The 15,779-nt window shown below is 50.2% G+C and overlaps 1 protein-coding gene across 2 annotated transcripts in view; it reads left to right on the top strand.

The window, feature by feature from the left end:
- The window catches only part of snx29 (sorting nexin 29), a 439,469-nt gene extending 424,121 nt beyond the window's left edge, over nucleotides 1-15,348 (top strand). Inside the window, exon 20 of one of the 2 annotated variants that reach the window (XM_039774869.1) lies at nucleotides 14,901-15,348. In XM_039774869.1, coding sequence (XP_039630803.1) covers nucleotides 14,901-15,044 — 144 coding nt within the window. In that variant the 3' untranslated portion in view covers nucleotides 15,045-15,348. The remainder of the gene's footprint in view (nucleotides 1-14,900) is intronic. The other variant, XM_039774870.1, reaches the window with a different exon arrangement.
- The last annotated feature ends 431 nt before the right edge of the window (nucleotides 15,349-15,779 follow it).

Below are 15,779 nucleotides of genomic sequence, written 5' to 3'. Positions count from 1 at the left end.
GGGCAAAGCATGAAATATCCAAATTATTTTAATATTATATATACTTTCCCTAGGCATTGTATAGAATGAGAGATGCTATTTAGGCAAACGTATTAAAAGACAATCATGAAAAGGCTTTTATTGAAAAGACGTATATGAAGAAGAGAAATACAAAATTAAGTATAGGACTTTCTTATTGAGGAAAATAAGAAAATCAAATATGAAGTTACTTGTAGCCACGTGACATTAGAAACGTCATTAGCGGGTGTATTTTATATTTTGCCGGTTTGTCTTGTGGACGTGTTAATCATTTCATTACTACTGAAAACGGCAGATATAGGAGTTATAGCGGGTTGGATGTTGGATGGATTAATCGTTTTGTACTTTGCTGTCCAATTTCCGCCGTCCTATACAATGCCTGCCTTTCATACGTTGCCGGTAACGTTCTGTATATAAATACAAGAAATGAACTTTCAAATAACCAGGCGTACGATACTGTAAGCAACGTGGAAAAACAAACACCAACACGCATATAAAATGAATGAGACGCACATCTGATGCGTAAGAAAGACCCTCCAGTTTTTAGACGCTTAATCAAAGTGGTGGAGTCGATTCGTTTGTAACTTTTTAACAATGAAGTCCCCAGGAAACACAACAGTAATGAACTCACCGTGCGTGTCATGAAGACACAGCGAGCTGAGGGGACAAAATGACAGTTCAGGTGACCACCTTATGGACTTGGAGCAGCGGTCATATGGGCACAATGACATTTCTGGGCTACGGTTCAGTCCTGTCTGGATGTTTTTGGGGTTGTAAACTCGTTCAGGCGGTCATCGTACCGATGAGAGGGCACAATAGGGGGACACCAGGACCAAATAGTGGGGGGCATTTTAAATCCTGATGATGGGGACAGAAGAATGAAGCAAACCGAAAGCTGCATCATCAGTGAGGGAAAAATGCTGTGAGTACCGCCATCCCAACCTACGAGGGGGTACCCAAAAAAAAAAACAGAATCTGTACCTGGCACGCAATCTCGACTTAGTTGTGAATTTCGCCGCTAGGTGTGGCACACTTAAAGTATTCTGTGGCAGTCTGCCGCATGGCATTGCTCTGCGTTGTTCGTCCGCCATTCTTGGTGCTTATTAAACGTGTTGGGCGATCATAAAGAACAACGAGTCTGCGTTCAGTTTAGCTTTCTCTTAAGGAAACAGCGACTGAAATTGTAGCGACGCTTGAAACTGCTTTTAAAGAGGAAGCTTTAAGTAAAACTCAGGTCTACGAGGGGTTTCAGCATTTCAAACGAGGGGAAATGTCACCTGAAGACCCACCGAGATCTGTCCTAAAGGAGTCACGTGCTTCTGGAATGAAGTCCCTTCGTCTCTTTGGGTCGAAGTACCTAAAACAAAACACATAAAGGGGACCGACATCACTCTTTAAGACTGATTACAATACACATACTGTACTTACAGTCTTCTGTGGCAGTCTGCCGAGTGGCGTTGCTCTGCGTTGTTCATCCGCCATTCCGCGTCGGTTTTTCTTGGTGCTTATTAAACGTGTTGTGTATTGTTGTGTCGGGCGATCATAAAGAGCAGCGAGTCTGCGTTCAGTTTTTTTTTATCGTAGGTAAACCAGCTGCTGAAACTGTAGTGACGCTTGAAGCTGCTTTTAAAGAGGAAGCTTTGAGTAAGACGCGGGTCTCCGAGGGGTTTCAGCATTTCAAACGAGGGGAAACGTGACCTGAAGACCCTCCGAGATCTGGCCGACCTCCCACAATTAGAGAGAGGAGAGAGAGATTAGGAGCACCCGCTGATCCAGCGCATGACACATCAATTTTGGGTCACCAGATTAGGATCCGAGCGCAGCTCAGCACCACACTAGTTCAGATGGAGTGGCACACTGGGAGGTTTTTTTATGGTGGCCGGGGTGCCAACTCTGCCACCAACTCCCAAATTTTCCCTGCAGGTTGGAGGGCCTACTTGCAGATTAACGTCATACCCAGGACGGAGCGATGGCAGGTTAAGGGCTTTGCCCAGGGGCCCAACGGAGTGGAGTCACTTTGGGCATCGATTACCAGTGCAGATGCCTACCTCAGAGCCACCACTCTGCCCACAATTTGGAATGCTGAAAATCTGGAAAAGGATTCACAATGCAATTCACGGAGATTGTTGTCGGACTATTGAAGAGATTTCCGAATGGACTTGTGTGTCTTGGAGTTCTTATCACCTTCCCTACACGCCTCATATCTTTGCTCCCGGATATGAAAAAAGAACTCAAAGGAAAGCGTTTTTGTACCGCGGAGGAAGTCAAAGAGAAATCGCTGCGGGCCTTGTACTGCGTTCCTCTTCGGCGATTCCAAAAATGTTTCCATCAGTGAGAAAACCGTTGGGACGAGTGCAGTCATTCACACGGAGAGGACTTTGAAGGAGACTGAAGTTTCAGTAAGTAACATTTTTTAAAACTTTTCTTTTTTCAATTCTGATTATTTTTGGGTACCCCATCTATCCCAACCCCCCAAGCCCCCCAACCAAAGCCCATATAACATAGCTGGTCTCACTACCGTCCTGTAGACCTTCCCTTTCACTCTTGCTGATACCCGTCTGTCACAAATCACTCCTGACACTCTTCTCCACCCACTCCACCCAGCCTGCACTCTCTTCTTCATTTCTCTTCCACACTCCCCATTACTCTGTACTGTTGATCCCAAGTATTTAAACTCCTCCACCTTCGCCAGCTCCATTCTCCTCATCCTCACCACCCCTCTGACCTCCCTGTCATAAACACACACATGTATTTTGTCCTGGTGGTCTTACTGACCTTCATTCCTCTCCTCTCATATCTCCACCTCTCCAGGGTCTCCTCAACCTCCTCCCTACTCTCACTACAGATCACAATGTCCTCAGTAAACATCACAGTCCACGGGGACTCCTGTCTAATCTCGTCTGTCAGCCTGTCCATCACCATTGACAATAAGAAAGGGCTCAGAGCCGACCCCTGATGTAATCCCACCTCCGTCACTCCTACCACAGACCCCACCATAGTCACACTCCTCTCGTACATATCCTGTACAACTCTTACGTACTTCTCTGCCACTCCCGACTTCCTCATTCAATACCACAGCTTCTATCAGTCACCCTGTCTTATGCTTTCTTCAGGTCCACAAAGACGCAATGCAACTCCTTCTGTTCTCCTCTAAACTTCTCCATCAACATCCTCTGAGCAAACATCTCATCTGTGGTGCTCTTTCTTGGCATGAAACCATCCTGCTGCTCACTAATCATCACCTCCCTTCTTAACTGACCTTCCACTACTCTTTCCCATAACTTCATGCTGTGGCTCATCAGTTTTATCCCCCTGTAGTTACTGCAGTCCTGCACACCCCCCTTATTCTTAAATGTCGGCCCACCAGTACACTTCTTCTCCACCCCTCTCACTTTCCAAGATTCCATTAAACAATCTGGTTAAAAACTCCACTGCCGTCTCTCCTAAACACCTCCATGCTTCCACAGGTATGTCATCTGGACCAACGGCCTTTCCATTCGTCATCCTCTTCATCGCTGTCCTTACTTGCTCCTTGCTAAGCTCTGTATGACAAAAATAAGCTCAGATGGGCACAGAGGGCAACGCCAAACGCAAGCAAAATCCAATTCTGAAATCCAAGAATCAAAAAACCGAGCACGGGTTCAAACAAATCCAGTAAATGAACCAAAACACAAGAGAAGCTCACCAGCACTACAAGCACCGTCATGGTGGGTTTTCCCAGCCGTTATAGGATTGTAGGCAGCCCCTTGATGCTGATGGAAAGATGGCCCCACCACTTGTTGGGGGGGATCATCCACAAAACACATAAAGGAAGATGCGCAGATACATAAGAAGCTACGTGACCAACAATATTAACGAAAAAACAAATCTGAATCCCAGTCGGGGGGGGGGAGCCCCGGCTTAAACATGACCAGAATGACCCGAGGCACTCGGCCCTCCACTGCGACATCCCACTGGTCCAGGTGGGACATCAGGGAAGCCGGACTAACATAACAAAGAAACTCTATCACTCCGTCTGCTGATCCATTCGTGCAGATGGCCACTTCATCCGAGGGCCAAGCCGGACCACCAGAGCAGAGCCCAGTCAGCATACTAAGACAGAGAGCCCCCTGGTAGCCTGTTTATTGGGTTGTATTCATGTTATTTTCCCAACACTCCCATTTGTACGCTGCGTGCGTACACGTTGGGCACATCTTTATATATGTAAAGTGATCAGATGTCCGTCATCAATGCCCAGGCGTAATGTCATCCGGCGTCCACAGGAGGGCAGCAGTGGCCGATGAACAAAAGCAAAAAGCTGCTGTCAGATAGTGAAGAGTGAATTGTGAAGCTGGAGTGTCCAGGGCATTAAAGAAGGGGGGGGCTTCAGGCATATCGGGTGGGCACAAACGGACTGACCTCTGTACCATCAGGCCCACTTTAACAAACGGGCGTCTCGCTCTCCTGCCAGGGGTTATAGAAGTCAAAGAAAGGGGGACGCGTTTAACTACAACAGCAGACGTGACCGAGAATAAACTTGAGATTATGGGGTGGGGGGGGCACTCTGTTATGATCAACACATTAAAGGGTCTAAAACAGAAAACGGGGTCACCTCAGGACCCTGCCATGACAAAGCAGAGCTCAGGTCCGCCCTGACGCTTCTCGATGAGTGAAGGAAGAGGCTGGCAAAAGACTCGGCTGGACGTGGCGGGGAGACGTCTTGAAGAAAATCCTGCGATCGATTGTCCGTCCTCGACCCATTGTGACTACGGCGGTGAGCTCTTCGCAGCTCGTGCTTTTCCATTTTGTGCGTCGCCGTCCTTAATGCATCCAGAGGCTCATCAGGCATGAAAAATGTCGACCGGTGTTTGGCTGTCAGCTCGGCGGTATTATGAAGCCATTTGTCATCTCGAGCTCAGTGCCGATTATTTCAGCCCCGCTTTGCTTTAATTGACTCGTCTCTGAGAGGCTGCCATTGTTTTGGCTCTCATTGTCTGCGAACAAAATAAGTGGCCTGTTTAGCAGAATGAAAAGGAGAATCCTCTGGTCATTCTCAGCGGCCGTTCTTCCTTCGTGATTGCGCGTTTTCTCACACGGACCCTCTCATTACACGCTGTGTGTGTGTGTGAGGGTCTCTGAGTGCTCCCCTACAGCATTACACACCCCAGCACGCCGCTGGCACGAGTCCCCTCAGCTGAGCACAGCGTGCCGGACTTCAACAGAGAGCCAAACTGAAATCGGCCCCCGATGCGCTGCTGCTGACTTTGAGATCTCCAGTGTGTTAATCACGAAAACAGAAGTGCAGTGTGACTCACGGTGCCCTGCGTGGTCACCATATGACACGTCACCTACCAGACCTAAAGGTGGTGACACAGGGGGGCCGCCGCGGACGACATACCAGACGGGTCCCATTGGCACAAACATTCTACCAGTGTGGAGAAGGGCAGGGGGCACCAAAAGCAGAGCAGCCAATCCAACTCAAGAGTAGAAACCTGAACGATGAACACACAAAGTGAAGGCTTGTCTTGTAAATCTCAGAGGGTGAGTGGAGTGTCACACTAGTGACATCAGACGCCGTAATGCGTGAAACCACGGCCCCCCAATGCCCAGTGTAGACAGCAGGGGGCGCTTCAGCTCCCCAAACGCCCAACACAACAGGCCCAGACACGAGTTGAAAGGACAAAGAGGCTTTCATCCGTGGGAATCTCTTCCTGATAAGCGTTTCCCAGCCCTACAGCCACAATTCTACACAATAAGCACAAGCACAGCCCTTCACCTTCTTTCCTTCTCTCCCGGGTCACTGCCTCCTCCCGACTCGGGCACCCTGTCATCAGACAACCCGCTCCTTTCATTCAAGCCGCCCCAGAGGTGCTTCTGCTCTTCCGCTCGCGTGGTCTGCAAGGTGGAAATCCCGAGACGTAGGGACTCCCCAATCCGGCAGCCCCCATGGGACCCAACAGAGCTCTCCTCTGGGACTACAATACCTGGCATGCCCTGTGGGCACCAATGTGGGAACCTGAGGCTGGGCTCACTGCCATCTAGCGTCCTGGGGGGAGATAAAGCTCAGCATAAATTGGGTCCCCTTGTCCCTTCACACCAACAACAGACCCCATGAAAGGTGACACCCATAGAATCAACAAAATGGTGCTGCGGTCCGATAAACGGCATAATATTAATAAAAATAAGGACATTAATGTAACATTAACACCATGGTGGGCAGGGACACCAGGACTATGAAGAGATCTTTACAATTTAGGAACGAAACGGGCGAAAATCCGCAGCAGGAGACTTTGACTTTCTGTCTGTGGTCTGCTGTGGTGAGAGGCCATTTGATGGCAAACCCCCCGCTGCAGTGAAGCAAATACCCTCCAAATGTCCAAATATATAAAGACAGGAAGGCACACGACATGAAACTTCACTCCCTTGGTTTGTCTTCTCCTGTGCTGTACATAAAGGCACCTAACTTAAGAATGAAGGAAACAGAATTCATAACTGAAGGAGTTCCGGCTTCGCTCCTCGGGTCGTCTCTGCGTGGAGTCTGCGTGTCCTCCCCGTGTCTGCTCCGTGTTTCCTCTCACAGTCCAAAGACATGCCGGTGAGGTGTGTGCCTGGTGTGTGTGCCCTGCGGTGGGCTGGCACCCTGCCCGTTGTTTGTTCCTGCCTTGCGCTCTGTGTTGCCTCCAGCAGACCCCCGTGCCCGTGTATAGCGGGTTGGCTAATGGATGGATGGATGGGTACTGCATAAGAGATGCTTAAACTGATAGACGGACATGAAAGGCGCTATATGACAGACGGAGGAGGGATGGTTGGCTGTCAAAGGTGCCGACTTAGAACACAGCGGCCATAACAGATGCTACGTAACGTAATGTGTATCGTGATAGATGTGAAGTGCACCGTATATCAGATCCGAAAGGTGCCACGTCACAGAGAGACGGACCGATGTGAAAGGCACTATATAACCGATAGCTGTCACACGTCACTCTCCTGTCCCCGTCGGCTCTCTTCACTAAGCTGTGTCGACATTTTGTGGGACAGTTCGATGTGAAGAGTTCTCTGTGACTGATGGACAGGCTGGCACGGAGGGCAGATGGGTCACAGGGCAGGGTGAAGTCAGATTCCCATTTGTGTCTCCGGCCGACACACGCCGAGCTGTTTTTACATCCACTGGGATGTTTGGAGGTCAGAGTTGCTGCCAGATAACAGATAGAGAGACGTGAAAGGTGCTATATATGCGATAGGTGGGTGGACAGAAGTGCGAGGCAGCGTGCGATTGGCAGACCGATGCCAGCACTGGCAGTAACCCTGTCACGTGTGCAGAGTCCAGTGTGCGTCTGTGTTGCAAGTCGGACCACCCTAAGACGTGTCGACGCTTTTGTCTCCTCTGCCGCGATAAACAAAACCGCTTTACATCGCAGGACGACACTTCATCGCCTGTGCACACTGTGGTGGGCTCAAATCCGATTCAGAGTGATAGTATGAGGGGGCTGTGGAGCAGAGGCATTATGCCAGTGCCCGTCTAAGCTTAAGCCACGCACGGTGTCGTGCCCTCCTGCTTCCTGCCAGTTTACATGGCTGACCCTGAAGACTAACAAGAAAAGAAAACGCCTTTAGCTCTGGAAGACGAGGAGCCAGCGGACGGCACAGGAGAGGGCCATAGTCTTCCCGGCGAGGAGGCCAACCTTGGCACCACAATACAACGTCTGAAAGAGATGCCAGCTGCCACGGGCAAAGATTGTCGAGCTCCATGTTTCAAGGTCAGTATGCAAACTAAATGGTTACCATGACAACACGGGGGGGTTGTGTCTTGATTGGGAAGAAGAATAAATAAAAGAGGAAGAGGATGTACAGCTGTGGAAGTTGTTGTTGTGGAACGGTGTGCCACTCAGGGGGTCAACAGTGAGTGGTCAGAGTGGCACAGTGGAACACAGCGAGAGCCAAGCCAGTGAGCGAGGTGGGCATTCATTGTTGAGGCCAGCATTGAGGTGACCCGCCCTCCGTTAAACAGCAGACCACCAGTGGCGCCGCTCAGCGAGTCCTTGTTGTCTGCCCGCTTGTCAGAGCCGCAGGTCTCCAATGGGAATCTCAAAAGGCCGTTGGCGCGTTTGTAGCGGGGAGCAGCTGGAGGTGGTCTTCCTTTCTGACCGGACCTCCTGCTGGCCAGCAAGTAATTTGAGAGCTGGACGCCAATTTTACTTTTGATGTGCAATTAAAGAAAACGGCCAAACAAAAGGGGGGGGTCAACAATGAGAAGACCCCCAACGCAGGAATGAATGGGTAAACAGGTGGAGGGAGGCCACTGCCATTTTTTCCCCCCTCATCTGTTTTGTCACTCGTTTTGCATTTGGCTACGGTCAGGGTCACTACTTATAGCATGAGGTGGGCGATACCTGGACCCTCCAGAGCTGGCACAGGTAGTCCAACTTCTCCAGGATGGTAGGCACATCAATACGTGGCATTGCCAGAAGGTTTGCCGTGTCTCCCAGCACAGTCTCAAGGGCATGGAGGAGATTCCAGGAGACAGACGGGCAGTGACTCTCGGAGAGCTGGACAGGGCCCCTCGCAGAAGGTCCTTAACCCATCAGCAGGACCCACTGGAGGAACAGGATGAGCACTGGCAGAGCCTACAAAACGACCTCCAGCAGACCAGCCGGGCACTGGTGTGAATGTCTCTGACCTAACATTCAGAAACAGACTTCATGAGGGTGGCCTGAGGGCTCGACAATGTCCTCTAGTGGGCTCCATGGAGCTCGATTGGCATTTGCCATAGAATACCAGAATTGGCAGGTCCACCACTGGCGGGCGCCCTGTGCTTTTCCCAGATGAGTGCAGGTTCACCCTGAGCACATGTGACAGACGTGAAAGGGTCTGGAGAAGCCGTGGAGAACGTTATGCTGCCTGTGACATCGTTCAGCCTGACCAGTCTGGTGGTGGGTCAGTGATGGTCAGTCTGGGGAGGGAGGCATATCCATGGGGGGACGCACAGACCTCGGCCCAATGGACTTGCCTGCCTGCCACACTTTGGTTTTCGAGTGTCCCCCCGTCGTCTGATCCTTTTCATTTCCATCCTTTCGTTCCCCACACGTCACCATGTCAGTCCAGATCAGTAGAGACGGCCAGCAGGATTTTATTTCCCATTGAGATCCGGTGGGTTTTGAAAATGGTCCTTTAATTTTTTGAGCAGTTTATATTCAAACTCTAAAACTGAACTATCCCACTAACACGGGCGTCCGGACCCTTTTGTTGAAGCCCCTCTGGCAGAGACTCCTGGCTTCAGTCCTAAGTGCCCTTCAGTGTTCACCGGTGACCCTCGACTATGCGATTCGAAACATTTCTGCTGCGTCTTCTTCATCGACGCCTTTGACGATTTTGAGCCCTGGATGAGGTCCCCAGGTGGTCTCCTCTGCTTGAGACTCGACGGGTTTATTTCTCCGAGTCTGTCGCATGTCCTCAAGTCCCATGATGCACTTGGTTGCTCTCCTCTGCACAGCGTCAGGTGCTGCTCTTGTCTTTTTTTATATCCTGGTGACCATAAGAGCCTGATAGGAAGGAGGCCTTCATAGTCACCGCAGGTAAAAGTGACGTCTGGAAACGGTGCGAGTGCAACAAACGATGACAATCGGGTCACATAAAAACACGTACGATCACCCGTCCTGTGATAAATAAATAGAAACTTAAATAAAGATGGTAGCCACGGTAAAGCCTGCTGTTGGAAATGCGATGGTTTTAGGGCTGCTTTGCTGCATCAGGGTCTTTAGCACCCCCTCATAGAGCCCACTAGGAGTTCTTCGGGGTACCAGAAGGTGTAATGCGAGACCACCGGTTAGAAGACTGAGGCTCAGCTGAAAGTGGACCTTGTGACGTGACGATGACACCAAGGTGTCCCTACTTGGCCAGGACAAATCGAACCCTTGTTGTGTTTTGGGGTCACCTGCTGGACGTCCTGCCCAGCACTGTCTTCACGGACTAAAGTGAGTGTCGGGGGCCGCACACGTTGTTTGAAGTGTGTTTTCGTTATTCAGATCTTGCCAGCAAACTGAAGCCAACGTGTGCCTCAGCCCTGCATGTGTGTAATGATAAATAAGGGGGGGTTTAGTCTGAACGCAGGAAAGCCCACCGCGTCTCTCGTCTCACGCCAGCCACACACAAACTCTTCAAGCCCACCATTTGAGATTGGGTTTGGCTTTTGGGACCCGAAAGAGCAGAAAACGACTCTTTAGTGACAAAGTGACAAGAGGATCTGCAAAGGGGTCCAAATAAATAAGATGGCTGAGCCCCTCAAGTCAGGAGACGGCAGCCATGAGCGCCGTGACTCTATGCTGTCAGCTCAGCCAGGTGTCAGGGAGACCCCCAGTGATCGGCCCCCCCGCACAACCTTCACGTTGTTGTTTTGAAGCCGCTACTCTGTGGCTTCTGCTTCACGTCTCCGCTCCTCTTCCTCGTCGTCATCGTCTTCTCCCGGGTTTCTTGCAGACCTCATTAGGTTTTCCTTCAGGGTCTCCCCAGATTTTGCTGCCTTCATTTTACCTTCAGACCCCTCAGAAGCCATTCCAGGGTAACTGACAGGACTCTGGACCAATGAATGAGGGGGAGCGGCAGGTCTTCAATTCAGAAGCACAGTATTATGGGAATTGTATTTTCAATGTACGCTGCTTTTAACTGTCGATAATACGTTAGGAGAAAATGGCTGCATTTTGGGCATTCAGCTGGAGGACAGACGTGTGGCTTACATAACGTGAGTAACGAGAGTTTTCTTTATTTTCTTTATGTCGTTTGCTCTTATGCAGCGCTGGCACTGGTCACGATTTTCACTCGTTCCTGCATGAAAACATGGGATTAAAAAATATGTCCTCAACCATCACTACAACTGCACGGGGTACGTAATGATTTTTGGGTGGCGCATTCCCTCGAGTGATCGGACACAACTGCGTTAATGTGACATTCGGAGACATTCGACAGCCTTGGCATCTTCCTGTTTCCCAGTCTGCCAACCTATGACAGAAACAGTTTGTGTCAGGATGTGCCTTGGCCTCCCATCCCGTCACTCCTCCTCTGTGCACGTTCTCTTTGGTCCCGCCTATCAGTGTCAGGCCCCGCCCCTCTCCATTTCCTCTGACTCGGTGGGCGGGGTTATGTGGGGGGTCTTTCTATGTCTCTTTTGTCAGACTTGGTGCCCCCTTGTTACAAAGCTGAATTGGCAGGCAGGAGCAGGGTGGTGTGGCGGAGCCGTTTTGAGTCTTCGTCTTTTTGTGTTTGTTTTTTAAGTGACTTTGGTGTGCTGTGCCCCGTGGCCTTTGCCCAGTCTGAGTTATTTTACCAGTTTGGCACTATTGCCCACTTACATTTTCAGTAAAAGAGCGCCAGGGGTGCCCGTTGTCCTCCCTCTTGTTAAGTTTCTGTTTGTAAAATAATTTTCTCGTCCCCCTTGCGGTTTGTTATTCATTTTGTTTGTGAGTTTTTTTCTCTTTTGTGTTTTTACTTTTATTTGTCCCTTGGGAAGCATTTATTATTATTATTATTATTATTAAAATGTTCAATTTCTGCATCACCATTTTGTTTCTGTCCCTCACGATTCTCCCGGTCGACGTCATTAACGTGTAAATCTCGTCGCCTCTCAGCTCACAATTGGATTCCGTTCCGTTCAAGTTGTGCTTCGCTTCTCGTTCTCCTGCTCTTTTAATTCTTTGTTTGCCGTATTGGCCGATGTCGTTCGCTTCTTCTCGCCTTTCTGATTACGATCTCCTCCTTTCCATGACTTTGATTAATTTCCCTGTCTTGTTACGGCATCGTCTTTTCACTCGTCTGCACTCCGTTGTGCGCTACGTGAGGGTGCCGATGCCAGCGTGCCACACCGTGTGCCCTCCTGCAGCAAGCAGCATGGCATACTTCTTAGCCCAACTGTTGACCCCACCCACTTGCCCCACCTTTTATCTCTGATTGGTCAATTGACATTACACTGACAGGAGTAAGGCGTGGCAATGCGCAGGGAGCGGCGCCGAGTGAAGTACGACGTGTCTGATTAGCGTTCAGTTTGGACACAAATTAAACACAACACACTTTTAAACGGACTTGAACCGCGTGTGCCACACCGAAAGGCTGGTGACGCCCCCTTGTGTAGACGCATGGCATTGCATTACAGTTAACATGTTAGGCTGCTTTGAGTTTTGCCCCGAAAGAGAAATTTGGTTTGTTGGCATCCTGGCACGACATTGAGACCCTGAAAATGACAAAAACAGGGACCCCCAAAATGAACGGCAAAGAGCAGATAGTGCAGGCTGAAATCTATCTGTAGATCTCGATACATCAGAAATCCAACGTATGTCTGTCTGTCTGTCTGCCCGCTTGTTACGAGAGAACTACTTAAAGGTGGGCGTGGGGGCTGCTGCACGTGTGACCAGGATGATGGAGCTCACTGGTCGCCCACTTTGGCATCTCCTGTCGTTTGTTTATTTGGCTGATGCCACTGTGAGGTACAGTTGGCTCCATTTCTTTGGTTTTTTGCCAACTGGCAGGTATTGTGACTTGCTCGGGGTCACACAGTGGTGTCAGAAGTGGGATTTGGACCCCCAACCTCAGAAGGTCAAAGCACAAAGTGCTGTGCCACACTGATGGGTCACAATGGTGGACGTGTCCACTCTGAGTTCTCCTTTGGTTGAATTGGCCGTCGACATCGTCACGGTAACCACATCCACCTTGGTGCCTGGGGTCTTACTGGCAGGTCTGTTCACTCTAAACTGGCCCACCTGCCAGTAGTGGGCATTCTACTTTGGTTGAATGGATTGTGCTCATTATGGTTGGCACGTTCCAGAGTGCCCCCAGTACCCATCATGCCAATGTGATTTTTGCTGTCTTTTGCTTTTTTTTTTCCTTGTGCCCAGAGAAAGCAGATTTTTTTTTTTTGAAGCCTTCATTATGTGGTAGATGGCGGCAGCAGGAGGCCAATCTCGGGCTGTGGCATCGCGCCGCGTCTCGGGCTTTTTCAATTACTGTGCCGCGTTCCTTTCCCCCGAGAGCGCAGCTCGCCGTCCAGTTTGCTTGTCCACTCGCTCTCAATGATTATTGCTTAGCGGCTAATTAGTCCCATTTGTACGCCGCGTTCGCTCGTTTCTTTCTCTTGGTATCCGCGAAAATGGCAAATATCAGAGGGCACGAGGGGCCTGGCACTAACACGGGCGCCTGTGGCCAGAAGACATGATGAAGCTAATTTGACAACCAGCTGGAGAGCAAAGGAACGAGCATCATGTCAGCGGCCCCCGCGCCACTCCGGCGGATCAGACACTTGAGGGGTCTCACGTCTGAGCAATTTCATTAAGCGTATGCCCACCCGCCCATCTCAGTCGGCGAGGTCGGGACGGTGAAGTCACAGCACCAGCATAAATTCACACCCGATTTGACGCTGTTTGTTTTCAGATGATATTGCATTAGTGAGGTGATGTCTTCACGTACATCGCCTCCTTCTCTCAGGTGTGTAACAGAAAGCACAGCGCAGAGAGAAGTGTGCGCTTTGTAACGGGAAGGACGGACGGTCTGTGTGTGTGTGTGTGTGAGAGAGTGAGTGTGAGAGAGTGAGTGTGTACGGGAAGGACGGACGGTGTGTGTGTGTGAGTGTGTGTGAGAGAGTGAGTGTGTGTGTGGTGTGAGAGTGTGAGTGTGTGTGAGTGTGTGAGTGTGTGTGAGAGAGTGAGTGTGTGAACTGTTAACACTTGAATCTGATGATCGCATGTAGCGCTGAGCGCACTGCTCTGTACTGTTCTGTCCTCTGCATGTCCCGGAGTACAAAAGAAACAGCAACATGCGGGGACTGGCAGGATCGGGGGGGCAAAAAAAACACGCGGGCACGGATTACAAACAGCAAGATGTTATGCGAATAAATATGAATAATGTGAATTATATGAAAATGTGAATAATGTGAATAATATGAAAATGTGAATAATGTGAATAATATGAAAATGTGAATAATGCTGCATCCGTGCCACAAAGTTTTCCGAAACATACTATACAGGTCATAAAAGGAATATTTCCAAATATCATATATGCCTATGTCTCTGTTTTTTTTTTTGTTTTTTTTTTGACTAATTTAAAAAATCAAGTGACGGTGAGATACGTAGAAGGCAGATTCACCAGCGTCTGTGTGTCCGCTTTAATCCCTCCAGATGAAAGTCCAGTTCCAGACTACCACCGAAGTGCGGCACCTGCCTGGATGATGGGGGTGATTAGGGGGCCGTGGTGGGCATCAGGATACACCCTACTATTTATCTTGAATGACCACAGAGAGTCAGCACCGTGAGTTTTATGTCTCATCTGAAGACACTGGGGGGCATTGGGGTCCACATTCAGACCACAGGGTGGTCGCCCCCTGCTGGCCTCACCAACACCTTCTTCCAGCAGCAGCCCAGGCTTTTCCTAGATGGTCTCCCCCATCCGAGTACTGGCAGGGCAAAAGAAGTGCAAGCCGGTGGTCCTGAATAATCTGAATTCTGTTGTCTTTGGAGCCCTGAAGGTGACTCTGGTGTTTCCAGCCCACTGTGCTACCCTGCCTGCTCGGCTCAGCTGATCTGAGGACCACCCTGTCATAAAGATTTAGGGGCCCACTCCTCGGTGGTCTGCCAGGCAGTGGGCGTTGTGATGGATGCACATTACAGATGTGTGTCCCACTCCTCCTCATTGGTCAACAGTTGATGGACTCCCTAAACAAACCCCAGTTTGGAGGCGGTGACGTTGCTCGTTTGCCGTCAGTTCTCTCAGTGGAGCTGCGGTGGTCTCTCAAATGTCTTTTGGAATTTGACGGCAGGCAAGTGCCCTGGGGTCAGGTGTGGGTGAGGTGGCTCTGTCTGGCACGTCCCCAATGTCCTTCAAGCGTGTCACCAGTGGGTGGCCCTCCTAACTTTATGTCTCCCTCCTGATAGGATGCCAAGTTTGTGGAAGAGCGACGGAAGCAGCTGCAGAGCTACATGCGTAGCGTGATGAACAAAGTGATCCAGGGGCTGCCCGAGTTCACCGCCAAGCCCACCAAGGAGACTCTCGTCCGACTTCTCCCCTTCTGCATGTAAGTGTCGCTGGACCACTGGGAAGGGGGGTCTTGTGGAAGATGTGGACGTCTGGGAGGTTTTGGGGTCCGCCAGTCAGCGGAATGTCAAAAAAATTGGGGGTGGGGTGATCAGGAGTTGGCGCCGTCACCAGCCTTCAAGTTAAGGTCTGAGCTCAGGCTGGCGTCTGAGAGTGGTGACGTGTGACATGTGGCATCAGAACATGGTGACCGTATGGTGACATGTGGCATCTGAGAGTGGTGACGTGTGACATGTGGCATCAGAGAATGGTGACGTATGGTGACATATTGCGTCTGAGGGTGATGATGTGTCTGAGAGTGGTGATGTGTGGCATTAGAGAATGGTGACGTGTGACATGGTGATGTGTGGCATCAGAAAATGGTGACCGTATGGTGACATGTGGCATCTTAGAGTGGTGACATGGTGACGTCTGTGTGGTGAGGGGTGGCATCAGAGAATGGTGACGTATTGTGACATATTGCGTCATGAGGGTGATGATGTGGTGTCTGAGAATGGTGACGTGTGGCATCAGAGAGTGGTGACGTGTATGACGTAGCATCTGAGAGTGGTGACATGTGGTGACGTGTGTGACATGTGGCATCTGAGTGGTGACGTGTGGTGACTTGTGACATCAGAGAGTGGTGACATTTGGTAACGTGGCATCTGAATTGTTACATGTGGTGACATGTATCTGAGAGTGGTGACGTGGCATCTGAGAGTGGTGACGTGTGTCCTGTT

This window comes from Polypterus senegalus, chromosome 13 (assembly GCF_016835505.1).
Source record: "Polypterus senegalus isolate Bchr_013 chromosome 13, ASM1683550v1, whole genome shotgun sequence".
Classification (NCBI taxonomy): Eukaryota; Metazoa; Chordata; class Cladistia; order Polypteriformes; family Polypteridae; genus Polypterus; species Polypterus senegalus.
Note: the sequence above shows the minus strand (reverse complement) of the source record. Positions and strands in the feature narration are given on the sequence as shown.